The sequence below is a fragment of the Colobus angolensis genome, unplaced genomic scaffold (assembly GCF_000951035.1).
Source record: "Colobus angolensis palliatus isolate OR3802 unplaced genomic scaffold, Cang.pa_1.0 Scaffold302, whole genome shotgun sequence".
Taxonomy (NCBI): domain Eukaryota; kingdom Metazoa; phylum Chordata; class Mammalia; order Primates; family Cercopithecidae; genus Colobus; species Colobus angolensis.
The window spans coordinates 3,312,264-3,333,292 of NW_012116289.1; the positions used below are offsets into that span (position 1 = coordinate 3,312,264).

General features: G+C 48.8%; 1 protein-coding gene across 1 annotated transcript in view; it reads right to left on the reverse strand.

Moving 5' to 3' along the window:
* Positions 1–624: 624 nt before the first annotated feature.
* The window catches only part of EEPD1 (endonuclease/exonuclease/phosphatase family domain containing 1), a 142,738-nt gene continuing 122,333 nt past the window's right edge, over positions 625–21,029 (reverse strand). The window contains exons 4-8 of the mRNA XM_011950163.1: positions 19,438–19,548; positions 15,816–15,950; positions 12,898–13,036; positions 4,949–5,143; positions 625–3,143 (exon numbers count right to left, since the gene is read on the reverse strand). Of these exons, the coding sequence (XP_011805553.1) occupies positions 2,944–3,143; positions 4,949–5,143; positions 12,898–13,036; positions 15,816–15,950; positions 19,438–19,548 (780 nt within the window). The 3' untranslated portion in view covers positions 625–2,943. The remainder of the gene's footprint in view (positions 3,144–4,948; positions 5,144–12,897; positions 13,037–15,815; positions 15,951–19,437; positions 19,549–21,029) is intronic.

Sequence of the window (21,029 nt, forward strand, 5' to 3'; positions counted from 1 at the left end):
TCAATTCCACAAAGTGGAACATGACTCAGCGGGAAAAAGAAAGGAGCTATCAGGCCACAGAAAGACACAGAACAACCTTAAATGCATGTGGCTAGGGGCAGAAGCCCACCCGAAAAGGCTGCATACTCTATGATTCCAACCAAACGACACCCTGGAAAAGCAAAACTATGGAGATGGTGAAAAGAGCAGTGATTGTCACGGGTTAAGGGGAGGGAGGCATGGATGAATAGGTGGAGAACAAGGATTTTTTTTTAGACAGAGTTTTGCTTTTGTTGCCCAGGCTGGAGTACAGTGGCATGATCTCAGCTCACTGCAACCTCTGCCTCCCAGGTTCAAGCAATTCTCATGCCTCAGCCTCCGAGTAGCTGTGATTACAGGCATGCGCCACCACATCTAGCTAATTTTTGTATTTTTAGTAGAGATGGGGCTTCACCATGTTGGTCAGGGTGGTCTTAAACTCCTGACCTCAAATGATCTGCCTGCCTCCACCTCCCAAAGCGCTGGGATTACAGGCGTGAGCCACCATGCCCCACCACAAGGGCATTTTTAGATCAGAGGAAGTATTCTGAATGATTCTGTAGCATGGTGATACATGTCATTATACATTTGTCAAAACCCACAGGATGCACAACACAAACTTTAATATAAACTATGAACTGTAGCTAATAATAATGAATACAAGTTCATCATTTATAACAAAGTGCCACACTAATGCAACATGCTAATTAGAGGGGAAATATGCAAAGAAGAGGGGGGATATGGGAATCCCTTTGTGCCTAATTTTTCTGTAAACATAAAATCGCTCTTACAAATAAAGCCTATTAATTCAAACAACAAAATACAAAGCAACAACTAAAACCAAAACAGCCAACACCCAGTGGGTTCAGCTGGAGTAAGAACAGCTGCCCAGCACACTTCCTGGGCCACTGATTCCTGGGCGTGAAAAGCAAAAGGGCCAGTGAGGTGTGGCTGGGACTCAGCTCCCCAGCCTCTGGCTCAAGCCCGATTCCACACACAAAAGTCGTCTGACTGGATTTCCTTTGCCCCCAGCTCACGTAAGGAGGCTTTTCTGTCCACAGCTTTGGTGCAAAAAGCAATCTGGATAAAGGGATTTGGGACATCTGGCTGGCGAATGTAGGGACGGTTTTACCTTTAGATGAGACACCAGAAACGATGTGCTCCCTGGTAGCATCCTGAGCTGCCCCTCTTGACTTTAATGCTAACCTTGCTGCTTTTCCTCAAGGCTCAGACATCCCATTTTGACGCTTCCAGAAGCACAGCCTGAACCCAGGGACAGCAGTTGCCACCCTCCCACTGGAGACCCCTCAGAATGGACACAACTGATTCCCAAGTACCCTTCGAGCTCCTGGAAGAGGGTTCCCTTTCCGTGCCCAAGGCCAGCGATGCTCCTTGGAGCCAGGTGGCCCCAAAAGGATGGCCTCTGGGGAAAAATGGGCCCCTTCATGGCCCATCAGCTCCGCATCAGAGAAGCCACTGGGTTTATACTGCTTGGGGACAGGAGGGTTTTTGATACCGGTCTATATTTAGTGTTCGGTGTGGAAAGAGGAATAAGCCCTCAGCTTCCATGGGATGCTGCAATAATCTAGGTAATCTAAGCTCATAACTCACCTTTCCACTATTTACTTCCATATTTTTTCATTCATGTTAAGCATAAAGTTGAAATGTGAGCACACAGCAAAACCTGAGTCTGCGTCCCCTCTATCTACCCAGTGGTATGACCTTGAGGAGGTCGAGCTCTCTAAGCCTCACTTTCTTCAGCTGTGAAATGGGCATTGTGGCCGATCTCCCTGGGATGGTGTTGCCTAAGGGAAATCCCTCCTGGCTTGGGCTCAGGGATGCAGATGCCTAGTGGCAGGCATGCATCCTGGCTTCCTCCCCACAACCTCTCTCCAGCCCCACAACCAACTGCCCCCACTTCCGACCAGAAGGAGGGGCACTCTCCATGATACTCTGAGGTCTAACTTCCTGTGTATCCTGACACAGCACACATTCCTGATAGTCAACCACAGGAGGCTCCGGGCTAAAAACTGGAGTGAGTGGGGAGGAGGGAGGAGGCGATACCACCGCGAGAGAATTCTTGTCCTGCAAAGAGAACTAAACTAATGGTGCTCCAGGCAAAAGCCAGGCTAGTGAAGAAGGCAGGCGATGAAGGAGGCCTGGGAAGGGGAGATGACAGAGAGGCTTCACAGAGGTCCAGGCAAGTGGGTGGGGGCTGGAGAGGCGCCTCTGCAAGCCCTCAAGGTGAGGACATAAAAGGCGCAGGGGAGATGAAGCCAGTCTGGCTCAATCCCAGCTCTACACAGAGGCACCTGCCATGGTGCAAATACACACTGCGGCCGGGGCGGAGGGGGCGGTGTGGAGGGCGGTTGCAGACTTGTCCCATGCTCTCACTGCAGCCAGGCACGTTAATCTCTGTTTATTTTTTCAAAACAAAACTAAAAATTGCCACTCAATGTATCTGAGCAGAGTGCCCGATCACAGTTAAAAGCTTTCTGTAATGCACAGCTGGAACGTCACAGCCTGGTGGTCAGAAATGAGTGCCTCTGGCACTGCTGGGCTGCGGCCTGCAGCCTGAGCACCCCTTCTTCTCCTCCCTCTGCTCATGTTGTCCTTGTGCCGCCATCCAGTCACCAGCGGACAGCCAGCCCAGTGCTGCTCAGGTCCGTGGCATCCAGAGATAAAAGGTGTCTCCGCTCCCCGCAGGCTTCTGCTTTGCCTGCCTCGTGGGGTACACGCCTGGCACGCCACCCCCACTGGAGGTCCTGAATGGTCCACAGAGAAGGCGTGGGGCAAGGCCCCAAGTGCTGATGCTCTGAGAATAAAAATTAAAAGGCAGTTCTGGCCCTGAAGCATCACCCCGCAGGGCTCACTCCTTGGCTGTGCCCTCCTGGGTCCGAGGGTGGACACATGGATTTGGTGTCATCATCGCTCGTGCTTGATGTTGGCTTCACTTCGCTCCGAGGCCACCCCGCTGCCGTTCCGAGGGGCGTCCTTCTTGCTCCAGTCCTTTTCGGTGTAGAGCTCGGCCAGCACTGGGCAGTGTTCAGAAGCCACCCCACCCCAAGACCAGTTATCTGGAATCCAAGGGTTCGTGAGGCCTTCTCTCACCACAGCCCAGTGACCTGAAGGGAGAGGAAGGGAAGAGACCAGGAATCAGGATGGTGGGGTGGGTGCGGGGGGTCCTGGGCTGGCAGGTGGAGGGTCACTCCGCATGTCTACAAGGCCGGGGTGCCCAGAGAGGCTGCCTCAGGTAGCTGGAAGGTGCCTCTGCATTTGCCTGTGCGTATGAAAGGTCTCGGCCAATTTGATTTCCCACATAAACGAGGGTTTCTGCACTTAGGCAATGAAACCACCCAGAGGCCAGGCCTCCTGTCCGTCCAGACACACGGGCTGACCTATCCTCACACACGCGCTGCTGTGAATCTGACCGCAAGACAGAGACAGACGCCTCATAAAGATGTCCCAAGTCCAAAGCAAAGGTCCAATTTTGCAAAGCAAAAGACACTAAGGGGGTTAGGGGTAGAAATCTTTTCTACAGAAAGGGTAAAAAAGAGAAAATTACAGAAGCTTATGAGAAAGTAACAGTATTTAAAAAATGACGATTTAGAAATTTATGCAGCAGGAGGTCTATTTGAATATAATTAAATAACGAATAGTTACAAAAACAATTACAGAATGGCCAGAAAGCACTGTGTGGTCCTTAGCGCAGGACTGACAGGGGCCTGGATTCTGGGTGGAGCTTTGGCACACACTGCTGACCGTTCTATAGCGGGGGCAACTCCTCCCTGAGCTCAGCAACTTCACAGGAAGGGAACCACAGAAAGGATTTCCAGCTTCCTGTTGGCTCAGCTTCCCCAGCTCTCTTCCTTCAATAGGCACATTCCTGGGAGCCTGCGAAGGCCATGGGCTGGCCTCTGCTCCTGGTCCATAGCGCATTTCTGCAAACTGAGGCTAGTTTGATGATTGTCACTCCCCTGAGACCCATTTTCTTTATCATTCGGGTCCTCCCATGACAGAGTACAATAGGAAACTAGTGCCCCGAGAGAGAGGGGAGAAGCGGGTGACAGTCAAGCCTAGATGTCCTAGTCTTGAAGATCTTGGCCTTGGCTGCCCGTTAGTCTCTCTTGCAATAAAAGCCAGGCCCTGCAGCTTTTCTTGTTTTTTAATTTCTCATTGAAGTATAATAGGCATCCATGGGGCTTTGCAAAGTGTCCAGTCAGAGTTTAGAAACCCTGTTTTTGTCTTTCATCAAAAGACCCTACTGTCTCTTCCATATTGCTGACTGTCTCCTGACTCAGCAGGTTACCAGTTTGTAGGGAGGGTGAAATCACCCCCACACCCTGCTCCTTGCGGAGCTCTGAGCATGTCTCCTGTCCCACTGTGACACTACCTGAGACGCCTGCTCACCTCACAGCACGTCCACCTCACAGCATGTCTACGCTGCATTCTACAACACAGCGCTTGCATGTTTGACAAATGTTTGCTAGAGGACTAAGTGTCCTAAAAGGAACGTTATCAGCTCATCTCTGAATCAGGACTCTGCTAATCTATAACCAGGTTTACCTGGAACACATCTGCTTGCTGTAGGTCAGTGGGTGTTCTAAAATTATTTGTCATACTCCCCTTCACTTTGAAAAATGAGGATTTAGAAATCTATGAAGCAGTAGGTATATTTGAATATAATTAAATAACGAATAGTTACAAAAACAATTAGAGAATGGCTGGAAAGCACTGTGCGGTCCTTAGTGCAGGACTGACGGGGGCCTGAATTCCTGGATTCTGTCTCTAATTGAATGGCAGTTATACAGTCATCTAAACCACAACCCTATGAATGCCCCAGAGGAGGTGAGATGACTTCTGTCAGTTCAAACATGTTTCTCTCACTCCATTCCTGAACAGGATAAAGGACAAGTGAGTTCTGCCTCACCTGTGAAAACCTTCTTTAAGCTTTTACTGATCCAGATGTTGTCCAGAGACTTCGAGCCTTGAGGGTTCTTGGTGCTGATGTTGGTGAAGGTGTGTGCAGGGATCAGGTGGTGGAACTTTTCTTTCCTCAGAATATCATAGTCACTGCTGTCTGGCCCTTGGCCAAAATCTCCTAAGATAATGACATCCTTTTCTCCTGGAAGTGGAAAGAAGAAAATGAGTTCAAGAGTTGGTGGGAAGTAAAACCCAACATTGACCGTGGCCCTTTGAAATGGGATTGAGATTCTGACTTGACTTCCACGCGGTTAGGACTGTGGCACGGTTCTCAGTTCTCACTCTCCTCTAACTCTTCCACATTTTGTGTGCCTATCACCCCGCCACCAACATTAAGAGTAGGTCAGCAACACGTTTCGAAATGAGGGACGGCGTGACACAAAAATCACCCCTGTTGAAGCTTATGGGTTCCCAATCTCATTACAAAAAAAAAAAAAAAAAAAAAAAAAAGGCCTAAGGGTCTTGCCCAAATATTTAACAAAAGCTCAACATAACATACATTTATTGGGCACTTACTATGCAGGAAATCCAGAGATGAATAAAATGCAACTCCTGCTCTAAGAGACAGACTGGAAAACAGACAAGAGCAGAGAGTAGGTGCAAAAACAAACACACATACTGAAACCAACACAGCACAGGGAAAGGTGGTCAGGGAAGGCTTCCCAGAAGAGGCAATGCCTGACTTGGGTCTCAGAGGATGCAGAGAAGTGCTCGGTTCAACAAGGATGAGAGGGAACCTACACAAGGCCAGGGAGTTAAGAAACAGCCTGGCTTCCTGGGGGTGGGGTGGATACCTGAGGTTCAGTTGGCTACTTCTCTAGGACAAGGTATCAAGAAGCCAGATGTTAAAGATGAGGCTGGAGATACAAGCAGCAACCACTCCTCAAACGGAAACTGTGCTCTGTCTGCCTGAGGCTCAAATTCAGATCAAGAGAACAGGGGAAAAGCCTAGGTCTTCCTGGCATTCAATGGGCGGCCCACAGTATCCATCCATCCATCATGTTGATGCACACATAATGTACCATTTTCCTGCTGCTGGGCACTTTTAAGGCTGTTCCCAGTAGCCACTGCTATAAATAATGCTGAAGTGAGCATCTCATTTGAGTTTTTTTTGTTTCGTTTTGTTTTCCAGACAGTCTCGCTCTGTTGCCCGGGCTGGAGTGCAGTGGCACAACCTCGGTTCATTACAACCTCTGCCTCCCAGGTTCAAGCGATTCTCCTGCCTCAGCCTCCTGAGTAGCTGGGACTACAGGCACCCACGACCACGCCATGCTAATTTTTGTATTTTTAGTAGAGACGGGGTTTAACCATGTTGGCCAGGCTGATCTCGAACTCCTGACCTCAAGTGATCTGTCCGCCTCGGCCTCCCACAGTGCTGGGATTATAGGCGTGAGCCACCATACCTGGCAGCTGTCGGTCCTTAGAACTATAAAGAATCCTCATGAAAAAGTATGGCCATTGTTAAGGCTCTGGATAAATACTGCCAGCCTGCTTTGCAAGGCTGCTCTGGTTTTAACCCTCCCCAGCAACCTAAGGAAATTCCTCTCACTGCGTCCCTCACCAAAACATTCATTTGATATGTGGAAATGATGTCTTCCATTTGTAGAAAATTAAGTTGTGCTCCCCCTCCTTTAGGTTGGAGTATCTACACACATTATTTGGAATGCTGCTGCACAAGGGATGGATCTCTTCTTCCCATTTATTAATTTTTTCAACCATTTACTTAGATCAGTACGGACTCATGGATACTCATGAGGTATAACTCAGGTATACCTTGAGTTATATCCAGTACTATATCATTGACTTTGTTCCCAAAATGTTTCCAGCTTTGGTCACTGAGAGCTCTTTCAGTTGGCTCATGCGTCCTTTTGACATCCACCCAGCAGGTTTTCTTGTTTGTTTGTTTGAGCACTTCCTTCTGACATGACAAGATGCACCAAGATCATGCTTTTTTTTTTTTTTTTTTGAGACAGAGTCTCAAAATAAAATTTTTTCTCTTTTCTTTTTTTTTTGAGACAGAGTCTTGCTCTGTCACCCAGGCTGGAGTGCAGTGGCGCGATCTCGGCTCACTACAGCTTCCGCCTCCCAGGTTCAAGCGATTCTCCTGCCTCAGCCTCCCAAGTAGCTGGGATTACAGATGCATGCCACTGTGCCTGGCTAATTTTTGTATTTTTAGTAGAGATGGTGTTTCACCATGTTGGCCAGGCCGGTCTTGAACTCCTGACCTCAGGTGATCTGCCCGCCCTGGCCTCCCAAAGTGCTGGGGTTACAGGCATGAGCCACGGCGCCCGGCTAAACATTATTTCTTTTTAAAAATATGGGGTGGGGGTGTTCCTTTTCTCAAATGAGATCCTGTAGGAAGCCCCAAAAGTAGAGTGGGTAAAAGTGGAGCTTCTCTGACTGAAGTAGGAGGCAGGGAGCTCTACAAAAAGCCCTTGGGGCATCAGGAATTCAAAAAAATATTAATGCTTGAGTCCCACTCTCAGAAATTGGAGTTCCACCTGCAGAGATTCTGATTTAGCATCTCCGGTGGCCTGGTCTTCAGCATTTCCTGAAGTTCTCTGGGATTCCATGTCCAGCCAGGTGTGGGAACCACACCTAGAATACTAAAGAGCTCTGCTGAGACCTGGTGCAGTCAACTACACAGAAACATGGTAAGGACAGGTACCTCCAACTGTCAACACGTCTCACCCAAGAATACTTTGCCATGTTTCTCCATTGATTCAAGTATTTATTCAAAAAATTCTTCACTAAAGTCTTGCCAGTTTCTTCACTTTACCACCACATTTCTAAGTATTTTATAATTTTGATTTTTATTATGAATGGGATCTTTGTTTTATCCCATTATATTTTCTCTAATAGTTATTTTTAAATTTTTTTATTTCCATAGGTTATTATTGATATATATCAAAAGGAGTAATTTTTTATTTTAATTTTGTAACTAGGCAGTTTTCTTAATTCTCTTACTGGGACTAATTTTTTTTAACTTTAGGTGTAACAAACTGACAATTATATGCTCTGAAAACAATGACACTTTTGTGTCCTATTCTTCCAAGTCCTCATTTCACCTTATTAATCCAAATTAGCTAGGAGGAAGAGTGGTCACAGGGCTGAAAATGAAACAAAACCTGACACAGGAGCATATCAGAAAACAGTGGCTCTAGGCCGGGCACAGTGGCTCAACCTGTAATCCCAGCACTTTGGGAGGCTGAGGTGGGCGGATCACCTGAGGTCAGGAGTTTGAGACTAGCCTGACCAACATGGTGAAACTCCATTTCTACTAAAGATACAAAAATCAGCCAGGCATAGGGTAGGTGCCTGTAATCCCATTTACTTGGGAGGCTGAGGCAGGAGAATTGCTTGAATCTAGGAGACAGAGGTCGCAGCTGACACTGTTGCACTACACTCCAGCCTCGGCTGGAGTGAAACTCTGTCAAAGAAGAAAAGAAAGAAAGAGAGAAAGGAAGAGAGAGAAAGACAAGAAGGGAGGGAGGGAGAGAGAGAGAAAGAAAGAGAAAGAGAGAGAGAGCGAGAAAGGAAAGAAAAGAAAGAAAAAAAAAGAAAGAAAGGAAAAGAAAAGAAAAGAAAGAAAAAGAAAAAAGAAGGAACACAGTGGTTCTCGGCCCCGGGTTCTAAGAGAAAACAGCTGGATGACTCTGAGTGTGGAACTTGAGGTTTGTCACTTCCCAGCTTCATGACCTTGGGCAAGCCTTTTTAGTTCATAAAAGGGAAAGAACAAGCCATTTCCCCCCAGGCTGGTGTCAGGATTAGAGAAGCCACCAGAAGCGCCTGGCACGGGGCACTCATATGTAGCTTGGGCCCCCTTCCTGATCAGTTTCCTGATCCAGCTTCACACGTTTGTCAGGGAGAGACACCCAGCGGAAGTTAAATATTTGTACATAAGAACTACAAAGTGATTTCAGGACCAAGGGGGAAAGGTTTTCTCTTAAAGCATTTTAGACATTTCTCCCACAGTCTGATTTACCCTAGAGGAAGTGGGATAGTTATGAAGTATTTTCCAAGCAAAGCGAGTAGAAATCCTGAAAGAACACTCACCCCCCAGCTGGGCTCTGCAGGATTCCCCGGGCTCTGCCCGACCCTTGTTGTCCCACAGCAGGAGGTGGCATTTCTGCCACACCTTGTGAAGGAGGCTTTAGGGAAAGCAGTTCATAAACGAAGTCATAAATGTATCCGAGACACTTCGCAAATCTTTTTTTCCTGGCCATGGGTGTGCTTCCGTAATAACGGCTGGAGGGAAAGGAATCTGAAGGGAAGCCACTCGGGCCACCACCAGAGGGCGCATGTGCATTGCAGATGGCGCCCTCCTCCAGGAGGAGTAAGGACAGTGGGTGGGATGAAAGGAAGCCTCTCCTGCAGGGCCACCCACACCGTGGAGAGATCAGTGCCAGCTTGAATAATAGTCATGGCACTGTGCTAACCACTTCCTCCATAGCGCCGCACTTAACAGCCACGACCCACGGGGCAGGTGCTGTTACCATCTCCCCTCTGCAGGTACGAAACAGGCTCCCAGAGGTGGGAAGGTTTGCCCAGTCACCAGGCCAGGCCTCAGATCCAGGGCTCATCACAAAGGGCGAGGATGGAAGAGCCATACAGAAGCGGCTGCTGTCCACTGCAACACCCGGTGCATCAGCAGGCACTCAATAAATATATGACCAACAGACAAGCGGAACCACAAATGCCCCAGAATTAGGGTGCAGTTAGACTCGGAAAGGAACAAAGAGAAAGATGCTACATTCATTAAATATCAAAGAAAACAAAGTTCCCATATAATGAGGGAGGTTTTCGTTGGGATGCAGGTCTGCAAAGATCTGGGCTGAAAAGGACAATTCCAAAATCAGGAGAGATGCTGGTGTCAAGGGTCAACAGAGCCAGCTCTGTGTAGCTTCAGGAGTGACAACGGTTTCCTTTTTGAATGAGCACATCGAATTTCTTACAACTCATGTTCTTCCAACTGGATCCGCGTCGGTGATGACATCAAGGCAGTTCTCGCCTCTGAGAATCCACAGGTAGATGCACAGGAGCCTGAGTTATCTTCCTAAAAAACCACCCACCTGGGCGGGGCTCCTTTATCACTCCCTTGATTCCCAGCAGGGAGAGGAGAACACTGTGGGCTGACTTCCTCAGAGAGTCTCTAGATTTATAAAACGCCAGTGACAACTACAGGAACCAGTCCCCACTGAAGGACCATCTGCCAAGATGTCAAGAGTTACTACACACGCTGTTTCACTCTTGCTCAGTTCACAGAGGGAGACCCTGTCTCCAAGTCCGGTGAGGTCTGAGAAAAGAAGGTTTCACTAGGGGACTGGCATATCCCCACTGACGTCAGCCTGCATGCACGTTCCAGACAAAGGCAGAAAGGCCCAGAGCTTGCTAACCACATCGGTTCTGCTTGCTCTGATAGAAGCCTGTGGAATGAAGGCTTTGTCTTGGCTTTAGCTGAACCCCTCTGCTGACCTGTTTACCCTTGTTAGACCTGGGCAGGCTGAATCGCTTCCCGAACCCCTGGGTCTGGAGTGTCACCAGTTAACAATTAATTGGTTACTAGTTACAAGCAGGGGACACAGGCAGCATGAGTCACACTGTCCCTACACAAATGAGTCAAGGCCAAGCCAGGCTGGGGATCAATAGTACCTTGGCAATTTGGAACAATAACCTGCTCAAGGTTTTCTGCCAAAATCCTGACCACTCCCTGGATACCAGGGGTGGGGGGTAGGGGGGGATGGTGACTGCCTAAGGCTGCCAAAGAGATTATGAGCTGGCATCTTTCCTTTCTGCTTCCACATAAAGTTTGAGGTCAAGAACAATAGTAATGTCCACAGATATGACAAGCTATCAAGTCGTCCTTTTTACAGATCAGAGTCATCAGAGTCTAACTATGGGTGGACAATTTCCCACACAGCTGCTTCTTGGATAGAGCATCTTCTGACTGTTTTTAGCCTGAGGACTCATCCTTAAAGTAGAACGTTGGTCACGGCATGTCCCGGTTCAAAAGAAAAGCTGCTGCACATCAATGTTCACAGCAGCATTGTCACAATAGGACAAAAGTGGAAGCCACCTAAGTGTCTATCAGAAGATGAATGGGTAAGCAACAAAATACGGTGGATAGATGCACAGTGGGACATTATTCAGCCTCAAAAAGTGAGGAAATTCTGACACATGCTACAACATGGATGAACCTTGAAGACATTATGCTAAGTGAAACAAGCCAGACACAAAAGCACAAATATTATATGATTCTACTTATATGGGGCACCTAGAGTAGTCACATTCACAGAGACAGAAAGTAGAATGCTGGTTGCCAGGGGCTGCAGGGAGGGGTGCATGGGGAGATATCATTCAAGGGGTACCGAGCTTCAGTTTGGAAAGATGAAAAGGTTCTGGAGATGGATTGTGGTAATGTTTGTACAACCATGTCAATACATTAGTAGCACTGACTTGAATATGTAAAACGATTAAAATGGTAAATTTTATGTTATATGTATTTTACCACAATAAAAAATCTTTTTTGTTAGAAATGCAAATTCAAACACATATATACATACCTCTCTTGAAATGTGAGCCTATCGTTTGACTGAAATATTTTTGTAGTAAAATCTTCATGAACCTCCCAATGTGAGGGGCCAGTTTAACAACGAAGTCTTAGAAAGCTAGAGAATATTGGTTCAGACTCAAAAGATAGAAGAGAATTCCAGGCTTCCAGCTACAAACTCACCTAGACAAGGTCAGCGTTCTGAAAAATCAAGCCAGATGGAAAAGATCACAGTCTTCACAGCCTTGTCAACCTTTTCTTTTGGTAAACCAAGTGCAGAAAACCATCTATATTAGTTGGGGCATAGCCCCACATTGTCCTGGAGTTCAGCTCCCTTTTTTTTTTTTTAAAAGATGGGGTCTTCCTGTGTTGCCCAGACTGGAGTACACTGGTGCGATCAAAGCTCACTGCAGCCTCGACTTCCTGCGCTCAAGTGATTCTCCCTCCTCAACCTCCTGAATATCTGGGACTACTGGTGGGTACCACCATAGCCGGCTAATTTTTTTTGTTTTTTGTAGAGATGGGGTCTCACTAGGTTGCCCAAGCTGCTTTTGAACTCCTGGGGTCAAGTGATCCTCCCACCTTGGCCTCCCAAAGTGATGAGATTACAGGCATGAGCTACCCTACCGTGCCTGGCCAGAATTCTGCTCTTTTCAGTGTTCTCTTAATTCTTCTCATGTTTTAGAGTCCACTCATGTACATGAAGTCCCTACTATGTGTTGGCATTGGTGCAGACACTGTTACTTAGCCCTCCGGGTGTTACTATGAGATGAGTACTGTCCCCCATCAGATGGGGGCCTGAAGTGGTTTGGTGGCTTGCCTGAGGTCTTACAAGATTAAAATCGAGCATGCTGACAGGTTCAGGGCTTCTTCAACATGATCTGTATCCCACCAGAGAGAAAAACCCAATTCACCGATAACCAGGAATTTACCATTTCCCACCGTCACCCCCTGTCTCTCATTCACAGGAAGAGCACATGCAAATCTGCAGGCAGCACCACCAGAGTGCTGCCCGAGGCAGCTGGAGCCAGGATGAGCTGTCTTCGGGGAAGGGCATCATCACTTATATTCCCCACCGCCCCGCCGCCCAATCCTTTCTATCTAAATGAGGCTAAAAAGCCACAGAGCTGACACCTTGGAACGCATATGCTAGGTCCACAGAGGCACAGATGTGACCATGCAGGGTCAGCTGGGCTCCATGAGATGCCAGAGGTTTGATTGTCCCCTGTACCTGCGACTCACATTGCCGACAAACAGCCAGCCCAACTGGTCAGAGGTGGTCAGAAGAGGCAGCACTGCTGCTCTGCAAAACAGTGGCCGAGCCATGGCAAAAGACAATTTCCTACCTTTCAGCGTTTCCTGTAGGGTCTGTGCAAAGCTCGCCAACCGGTGGCCATCACTGTGATTCTTGCTGGGATTCTCACTCCCCGGGAGGGTCAGGGCTGCCAGGTGAAGGTTAACAAGGGTCAGGTCGTGACTTCCCACCTAAGCAGCAGGAAACAAAGCAATAGGGAGAGGCTCAGAAGCTCATATTTCCTGTATCCGTTACAACCGACTCATAAATAGCTTTGTGCACAGAGTTGACAATGGTAAACAAGAACAAGGCTGGCTCACACCCCCAGGAAATAATGCAAGGTCTTTCATCTTCGATTTTTCCAAGGCACCTGCAGGAACAAGGCCTATTTTGTTCTACCAGTCTGCCTCTACCATTCCACCACCTATTCCTCACTAAGAGCCTAAAAGATCGGGCATATCTGCATAACTGTAAATATCTGAGTTTTTTTCTTTCTTTCTAAGCAGTCATATAAGAAGGAGGTGGAAGGCCAGGCATGGCCTTATGCCTGTAACTCCAGCACTTTTTTTTTTTTTGAGAAGGAGTCTCTGTCATCCAGACTGTGGGGGAGTGGCGTGATCTCAGCTCACTGCAACCTCTGCCTCCCAGGTTCAAGTGATTCTCCTGCCTCAGCCTCCCAAGTAGCTGGGAGTATAGGTATGTGCCACCATGCCCAGCTAATTTTTTAATTTTTAGTAGAGACTTCACCATGTTGTTCAGGCTGGTCTCAAGCTCCTGACCTCAAGTGATCCTCCTGCCTCAGCTTCCCAAAGTTCTGGGATTACAGGCGTGAGCTATTGTACCAGGCCACAACCCCAAGCACTCTGGAAGGCTGAGGCGGGAGGATCACTTGAGGCAATTTGAGACCAGCTTGGCCAACATAGTGAGACCCCACTTCAATCAATCAATCAATCAAAGGAGGTGACTCTGACAGCTGGTTGTTACTATAGACTTGGGGCTCTTCTCCAGAGGGCCAGCCTGAGGTCTCCTGCCAGGACCCACTGCCGGGATCCGCCTCCTCCTCCTCCTCCCTACACCTCCCCCACACACCCCTCTGTGTTCTTTTCTCTCTGGAGCCCACTATATCTGGATGCTTACCTTAACCTAATTTCAAACGTGTCCAAACCAAAAGCTTACAGAACCTGGCCAGCCTGGGACATGCCCCAGCCCTGCATCCCCAAGGGCAAGTGCAGAAACACGGGGTGAGAGTTTGCCTCTGGGCATCACAGCACTGCTCAGCTACTCAGGGCTTAGCAATCTTGCCCTTCCGTTTGTCATGGCAACCAACATCAACACTGCCAGGACGGGAAGGGGAATAGGGGAAGCCCCCAGGAAGTGGAGGGTGCCGGTCTTATCTTACAGATGTGGTCCCAGTTTGCCAGCACCCAGGACCAACAGTTCTGCAGCTGCAGCTCTGCCTGCTAGAGAAAGCATCTTAAGCCTGGGTGGGGGCACAGTGCCTGAAGAGATGAGCCCCATCTCTGTACTGCACCACCTACTGGGCCTGGAATGTGACATGCAGTACAAGAGGCCAAGTGCCTGTTTGGAGGGCTGCTTTATTTAGAGGATTTGGGCTAATCAGCATTTTCTCATTATACCCTTAAAAACAGCCTGCCTTTTGGGGATACTGGATTATCAGTATCACCCATGGGGTTACATGGCCATAACCCCATGTGGCCAATACTGGAACAGGGACTTGACATAAAAAGGGGGTCCAGGGTGGTGTTAGGAGGCTTAAAGGTGACACCTGACTGACTCACACATGAGTACCACAGAAACACCCCATGGACACCCCTAGGTGTATGTGTGCAGACAGAGCCCCGCCAATACCACAGACAGAGGAATGAGAGGGGCTGCTGGGCGCGACAGATAGCCACAGGGTGAGCACACACCCAGCCTCGTCAACTCACAGCTACGAGTGTGCAAGGTGGCACGGGGGCTTGTAGCCTCAACACAGCGGCTGCTCCCAACCCTCAGCTGGCAGACACCTCCTGGGCTGGGATTTGAGGGGACTCTCAGGCTCAAGAACTGCTCTGGGGCACACAGAAAGCACGGGGTCTCCATGCCCAGGAGGGAATATGCTTGCTGGGCTCCAAGGCACCGGACCTGCTTGCCTGGCCTGTGAGCTCATGGTCAAGGACCACGGGGATAAGGCTCACTGACTGCCAACTTCATGACCTGCTTTGGCTTCTGCTGCCCAGCTGCGGACCATTTTGCGGTTCATTAACACTCCCCAAGGACATCGGGGAGAACCAGAGAGACTGCGCTCCATCAATCTGCTGAGCTGCTCCCAGACTCAGGGGGGACAGAGACTCCCACATGGGCGATGCCAGTGATGGGGCTACCCATGGCCTACAGCCCAGAGCTCCTCCTGAATCCCCTCCAAACCCAAACGACCCCTTGAGAGGCCCTTCTCCCTAGTAATAAAGGAATCGGGCCTGAGATGCAGCCAATAAGAAGGGGCTCCTCAGGCCAGTTCCGCTGCCCTTGAGTCCAGCAATTCCCTAACACCCGGCCTTTGAGATGAAGGATCACCGAAGGGGCTTTTGGAAAGCAGGCCGTCCAGATAATCCCCCAAATTCCGTAGGTCTGAGGTGGGGTCTAGGAATCTCTGACTGTAGGAAAATCTCCCTAGGAGCCTCTAATGAGGGTCAGGTTTAGGAGCTATACCGAATCTTCCTCCTTCCCCCGTCTCCTGCTCAGATGCCAGAGCTACTGGGGCTGAGAGTCTCAAAATCCCTTTCATTCCTGCCCTGGACAAGTTCGCCTGCCAAGGAAGCCCCAGGAGAGACAAAAATCTCTCACCATGAGAGGCTGAAATCAAGGCAAAAAGACAAGCCTTCTCTTACTCGTGGTTTTACAAAACGAGCCCTTTTCTTTCCTTTTTAGAAAGAAGCGGATTCCACGTCACAGACGGCGTGGAGCGGGTACCTTGAACCGCGAGAGGTATGGGCTGGGGCCCGCCAGCTTCCCGTGCCCGTTGCTGGGCGAGCTCTCCTGTGAGCCGGCGTCTCTCAGCTCCACACCGGCCGCCGCGTCCCACAGGAATCCTGCATACCCGGCTCCCTGCAGTGGAGAGGGAGACAGTCTTGGTGCCAGAGTCCACCGCCTGGGGAAAGGAGGCAGAGAGGCCAGAGAGACCGAGAGTAGTCCCTACTCTGGCTCAAGCTGTTTCTAAACCAAAAGCACACCACAAAAGCCACAGCCACTCTCCCTTGCCACTCTCCAGCCCAAATAATTTCACATATTGCCAATTTCAGAGCTTTCCATACAGCCAGGGTGGCCTGGGGTCTTCTGTCTTTGCGGGGAGGTAGGTGAAGCCAGGCTAGGTGCAGAGATATCTTCGGAATCATCACATTCCATGAGGTAGCAATTCATGCTCCCATTTCCCAGATGAGGACACCGCTGCTCAAAGAGGTTAAGTAACGTTCCTGAAATCCCACAGCTGATCACAACGCTGAGACTAAAACACATGACTCCAGGGGATGGGCTTTGCTTACTGATTAGCTGCAGCTTACAACAAATGGTGCCCGGCACCTAGTAAAAGTCCACTCAGTGTTTGCTGGGTGAGCGGCGGTCACAGTTGACAGTCCTTATGGCTTAGGCTGCTCGAGGGCCCTCCACACGTGGATGGGGCCATGGCAGAGGTGTGAAGTTTAGGTCAGAGGTGCCAGGGCTGGCGGTGGGGCAGAGTCCTAGTGCCTGGTGTTAAACCCTGCTGCTCTGAATGTGCCTGCTTTGCGCTGCTGCTGCTGCCGCTGCCGCCTCTGGAGGCTTGTGGAAGAAGACACGCTTCTCCTTTCTACCCTACCCCAGCCTCTGCTGTCCATGAGAGTGCTTCCTCAGTACCCGCTGCCTGGGAGCCATCTGCATGTCATTTGAGAGGCCAGCAGTCACCACTCTTCCCCATTGCAAAAGGAGGGGAAGTGACTCTGCACAACCACCCTCCTAGGCAGCCACCACAAAGTCCCCAGGGTCAGCGCAGGTCTAAGCCACACACCTGCCAGGCTCAACCCCTTGTCTGAACATGTGTGTTTTTAGGAGGAAGGAGGAAGAAGGATGAATGTATTGTATGCTGGGCACTTCTGTATTTGAAATTATCTCCTTGCCCATTCCCTGGAGAGTGTGCTGGTTTGAGAATGAGAAGACCTGGGCCTCAGTCCCACCTGAGTCACTTAGCCGTGGGACCCTGGGCGAGCCACTCAGTTTTTCTAAACCTCAGTTTCCTCTGGTGTGGAGGGAGGTAAGTATGACTGCTCTGTTGGCTTTGGGAGATTATCTCTCCATCTGCCATTTCCCAAGCCATGGTGCCAGAGTAACTTACCTAAAGCATCCCTCAAGTCATCTTAAGCCCAAAAGCCTTCAGGGGCTCCCCGATGACCCTGGAGGGGGAGCCTCTGCAGTGGGGCCTACTCCTTCCTCTGCCTCCCTCACCTGCTCAGCACTGTTTTCCCCACCCCACTTCCCTGCACGCTGCTCCTTCCACCCCGGTTTCTTGTCCGCTCCTGGGAGCCTTTCCCAATGCCCCTGACCTAGGCACTCCCCTCTCCTCCAGAACAGCAGCCGGAGGAACTGAGTTTCCAGATGGAGAGAGTGAACTGGGCTCAGGTCCAAGCACCACCTCACATTTCAAAAGGGTGGCTTGTGGGCAAATCATTTCATCTTATTAGGTCTTCATCTTCACAGCTGGAAACCACACCTCTGGCTATCGCGTAAGCCCTAGGGAGCTGGAGAGAAGATGCCTGGGCAGAATTTCAGGCATCGGAGAATGGCCCCAGCGGTTACCACTTTCTTATGTTTGTCTAGGGACAGAGATTGAACATTTTCAACCTGCAGATATATTCTGTTTGATTGACATAGTGTTTACATTTTTTTGGATTATCTGTTCATCTTTAAAATTCAGGATTTTTCCCATTAAAATGAAACTGGGAGGTTTGGCCACGTTGGGCCCACAATACTGCATGGTAACAACTGGGTAGACATGGACACTGCAGGCGGCCAGCCTGCCACCTCATGCCCATCCCGCCTGGCTCTGGCCTGTGCTGTGTTAATGACAAATTCCAAAGCACAGTATCTTTTAAAATCCTATAGCCACCCTATAGGTGAGCTAAGAAAGGGCTATCGCTCCCAGTTTACAGATGAAGGAATTGAGGCTGACAGGTTTTGGTGGATGGAACTCGGGTCTCCCTGCAACCTCATGTTGTTTTCCAATGGCCTTGACATCCGACCTGGAATGGGGTTACCTGTCTTGCCCTCCAACAGGCTACGCACTCCCTACGGGACAGGTCAGGTCAGGCTTCAGCTGCAATCCCCACTGTGTGTTGCAAAGAGTAAAAATGTGCAGACATGGATAGCTGGGGCTGTTTTTCTCACCAATGTGTATCTGGCGTGAAACAAAATGCCTAGTACACAGCCACCTTTCATCAATGATTTGTTGAATGAATGAATGAATGAATATAGTGCTGAATGGACTATATAAGGCTCATGAAGCTCAGATACCTACATACATGTAAAGTGTGATTAAAAAAGGAAGGTGGTATTATTCTTATTATTTCTATGTGGACTGGAAGGGAGAGCTGTGAACTAGATGCATTCAAATTCAGCTTTATCTCCAGCCTTCTCTGAATGCGTGCTGACTCACTGTCAGCTTCGGGGACCATTTACACCCCCAAACATAAAACGCAGAGACAGAAGATTTCATGCACCTTTTTAAGTTATAGCTAAAAAGAGAGTAGGGGGTTACTGTCAAAAAATGGCCACTTTTAATCCAGTCTACTTTTATGATCTAAGAGCCTAAATTATAAACATTAATCATATAAGTATAAATCACATGTTTCTGTAAGCATGTTAGGTATACTAGGGATTTAAAAATCTGCATTTATAGGAACACTACATAATAATACATTTTCAACTCCTGGTTATTATCAGGAGTCTGTTGAAAAATCTAAAACCCCACTGATGTTAAGCATTGCAAGGTGAATAAATCTGGCCTTGAATAATAACGTGAGGGAAAACGTGTATTTACAGAGATTTACCCTTACCTGCTCATATGGGCAATACTGATGAAAGCAAATTCAAAACCAAAATATGCTGAACATTTCAATAGAACATTTCTATGTTGAAATCATGTGCACAATTTCTACCACTAAAAGCAAATACTTCATTTGTGAACTAAGGTGAATCTGAAGTTTTCAGTCAACGAGTAATGAGCTCTGCACAAACTTGGCAGAAGACAGAACTGTGGCGAAGTTAGAAGGACAAAGGACAGAAATACCCATTTGCTGCCTTGGCCCTGGACAGGATTTCTCCTCTCCTCTCCTCTCCTCCCAACACCCTAAGCTCTCATTTCCGTCTTGGCGGAGTCCATTCCCAATCTAAACATGAAACGAGAACCAGGGCATTTAGAAATGAATGGCAAGGATTTAAAAATTGGGCAGAAATACAAAATTGCACCAAGGATATTGGCAAAGGAAATTTTTAAAGGCCCTTGATTAGGGGAAAAGTATGTTTAAATTAAAGGAAGGGAAAGGCCAGGTTTTGCAGACGAGGGTACCTTCTGGAGCTGATTCGAGGGCTTCTCAGCAACAACAGCCTTCCAGCATCCCCGGGGCCCCTTCCACTTGCGCATGTTGGGCAGGGTCGGCTGGTTTAGCTCCGTGCAGAACTGCAACGACAGAGCACAGGTCAGAAGCGTGGGTTCACACCTAAAGCAGTCCTGGCTGGTGGTGGCCTGAGAAGCCAGGCATTGCATGATTCTGAATCATCAGCCTTATTCAGACACTGCTGAACTACATCCCTGTTTTTCAAACACCAGGGTTTGCAAGACCCAGACGACTAAACAAGCATCACACATTAAAAAGAAAACTGCCTGTGTGTGAAACACCAAATTATCACCTGGGGACTCTCAGTTCACAGAAATTGATTCTCTCTGTAGCATTCCTGCCCAAACAGTTCAAAAGAAGTCATCAGAATCCTTTTCATCCCTGTAAAAGCAGCGGATTGAAGGTCCCAGGAGGATCTGGATCAGTGTCAAATCCAAAGAGGTAACAAGATGGATACATGGTGACTTTCTTCTTCAGGGCTCAGCTTACAGGGGCAAAAAATGACCTCCGGCTTCAACTTGAACCACTATAGTGCTCACCTTGCTTTCCTCTTGCTGCGGAGAGCTGCTGCAGCACCCACGCATATGCACACGGCATGCACTTCTTTTGCTAATGCATGTTGCACCAATATGGCTGTAAAGTGACTGTCACTGAGGCAAAATGAAATTGCACATAGTAGGGTGAAGAGTGGAAAAACTATCCGCTTCAAAGTTTGGAGACCAGCTCCTCTAACTCATGCCTCAAACACAACCCCTTCTCTTGGGGTCACACCTCCTTGTCCTTCACAAGCCTTGGAGCACCCCACTCGTTTCTTTCTCTAACCACCCCTACGAGTGAGAGCCTCTTGGCTTCCTTCTGAGCACATCACCGCTCTCTCCCCTTAAGGACTCTCATTCAGCCCCACTGAGGTAGCTTACACCTCTATCCAGAAGACTCCAGCATCTGTACCCATCACCAGTTGCTTTCCTGAGTTTTAAAAGCACTTCCCGGCCAAGATGGGCGGATCATGAGGTCAGGAGATCGAGACCATCCTGGCTAACACGGTGAAACCCCGTCTCTCCTAAAAAATACAAAAAAAAAAAAAACTAGCTGGGCGTGGTGGCGGGTGCCTGTAGTCCCAGCTACTCGGGAGGCTGAGGCAGGAGAATGGTGTAAACCCGGGAGGCGGAGCTTGCAGTGAGCCGAGATCCGGCCACTGCACTCCATTCTGGGTGACAGACTGAGACTCCATCTCAAAAAAAAAAAAAAAAAAAGCACTTCCCACTACCTCCTCAACATCTCTACCTGGAGGTCTCCTTAGCCCCTCACACCAGCAGGTCCCAAAGGGAACACATTATTCCTTACCCCACCCAGTGCCCATCTTGGCCCAAAGCACTTCTATCCTTCCCGCTGCTTGAACTCCTTCCTCGCCTCCCGCCAGCACATTGATTCCACTGTCGCATGTGTCTGGGGTGCTTCCTTTCTGTTCTCCAGCCACTGCTGGAGCCTGTTCCAGAGTCCCGTCTTCTCTCATGGGGGTCACTGCCATAGCTTCTAAGAAGTC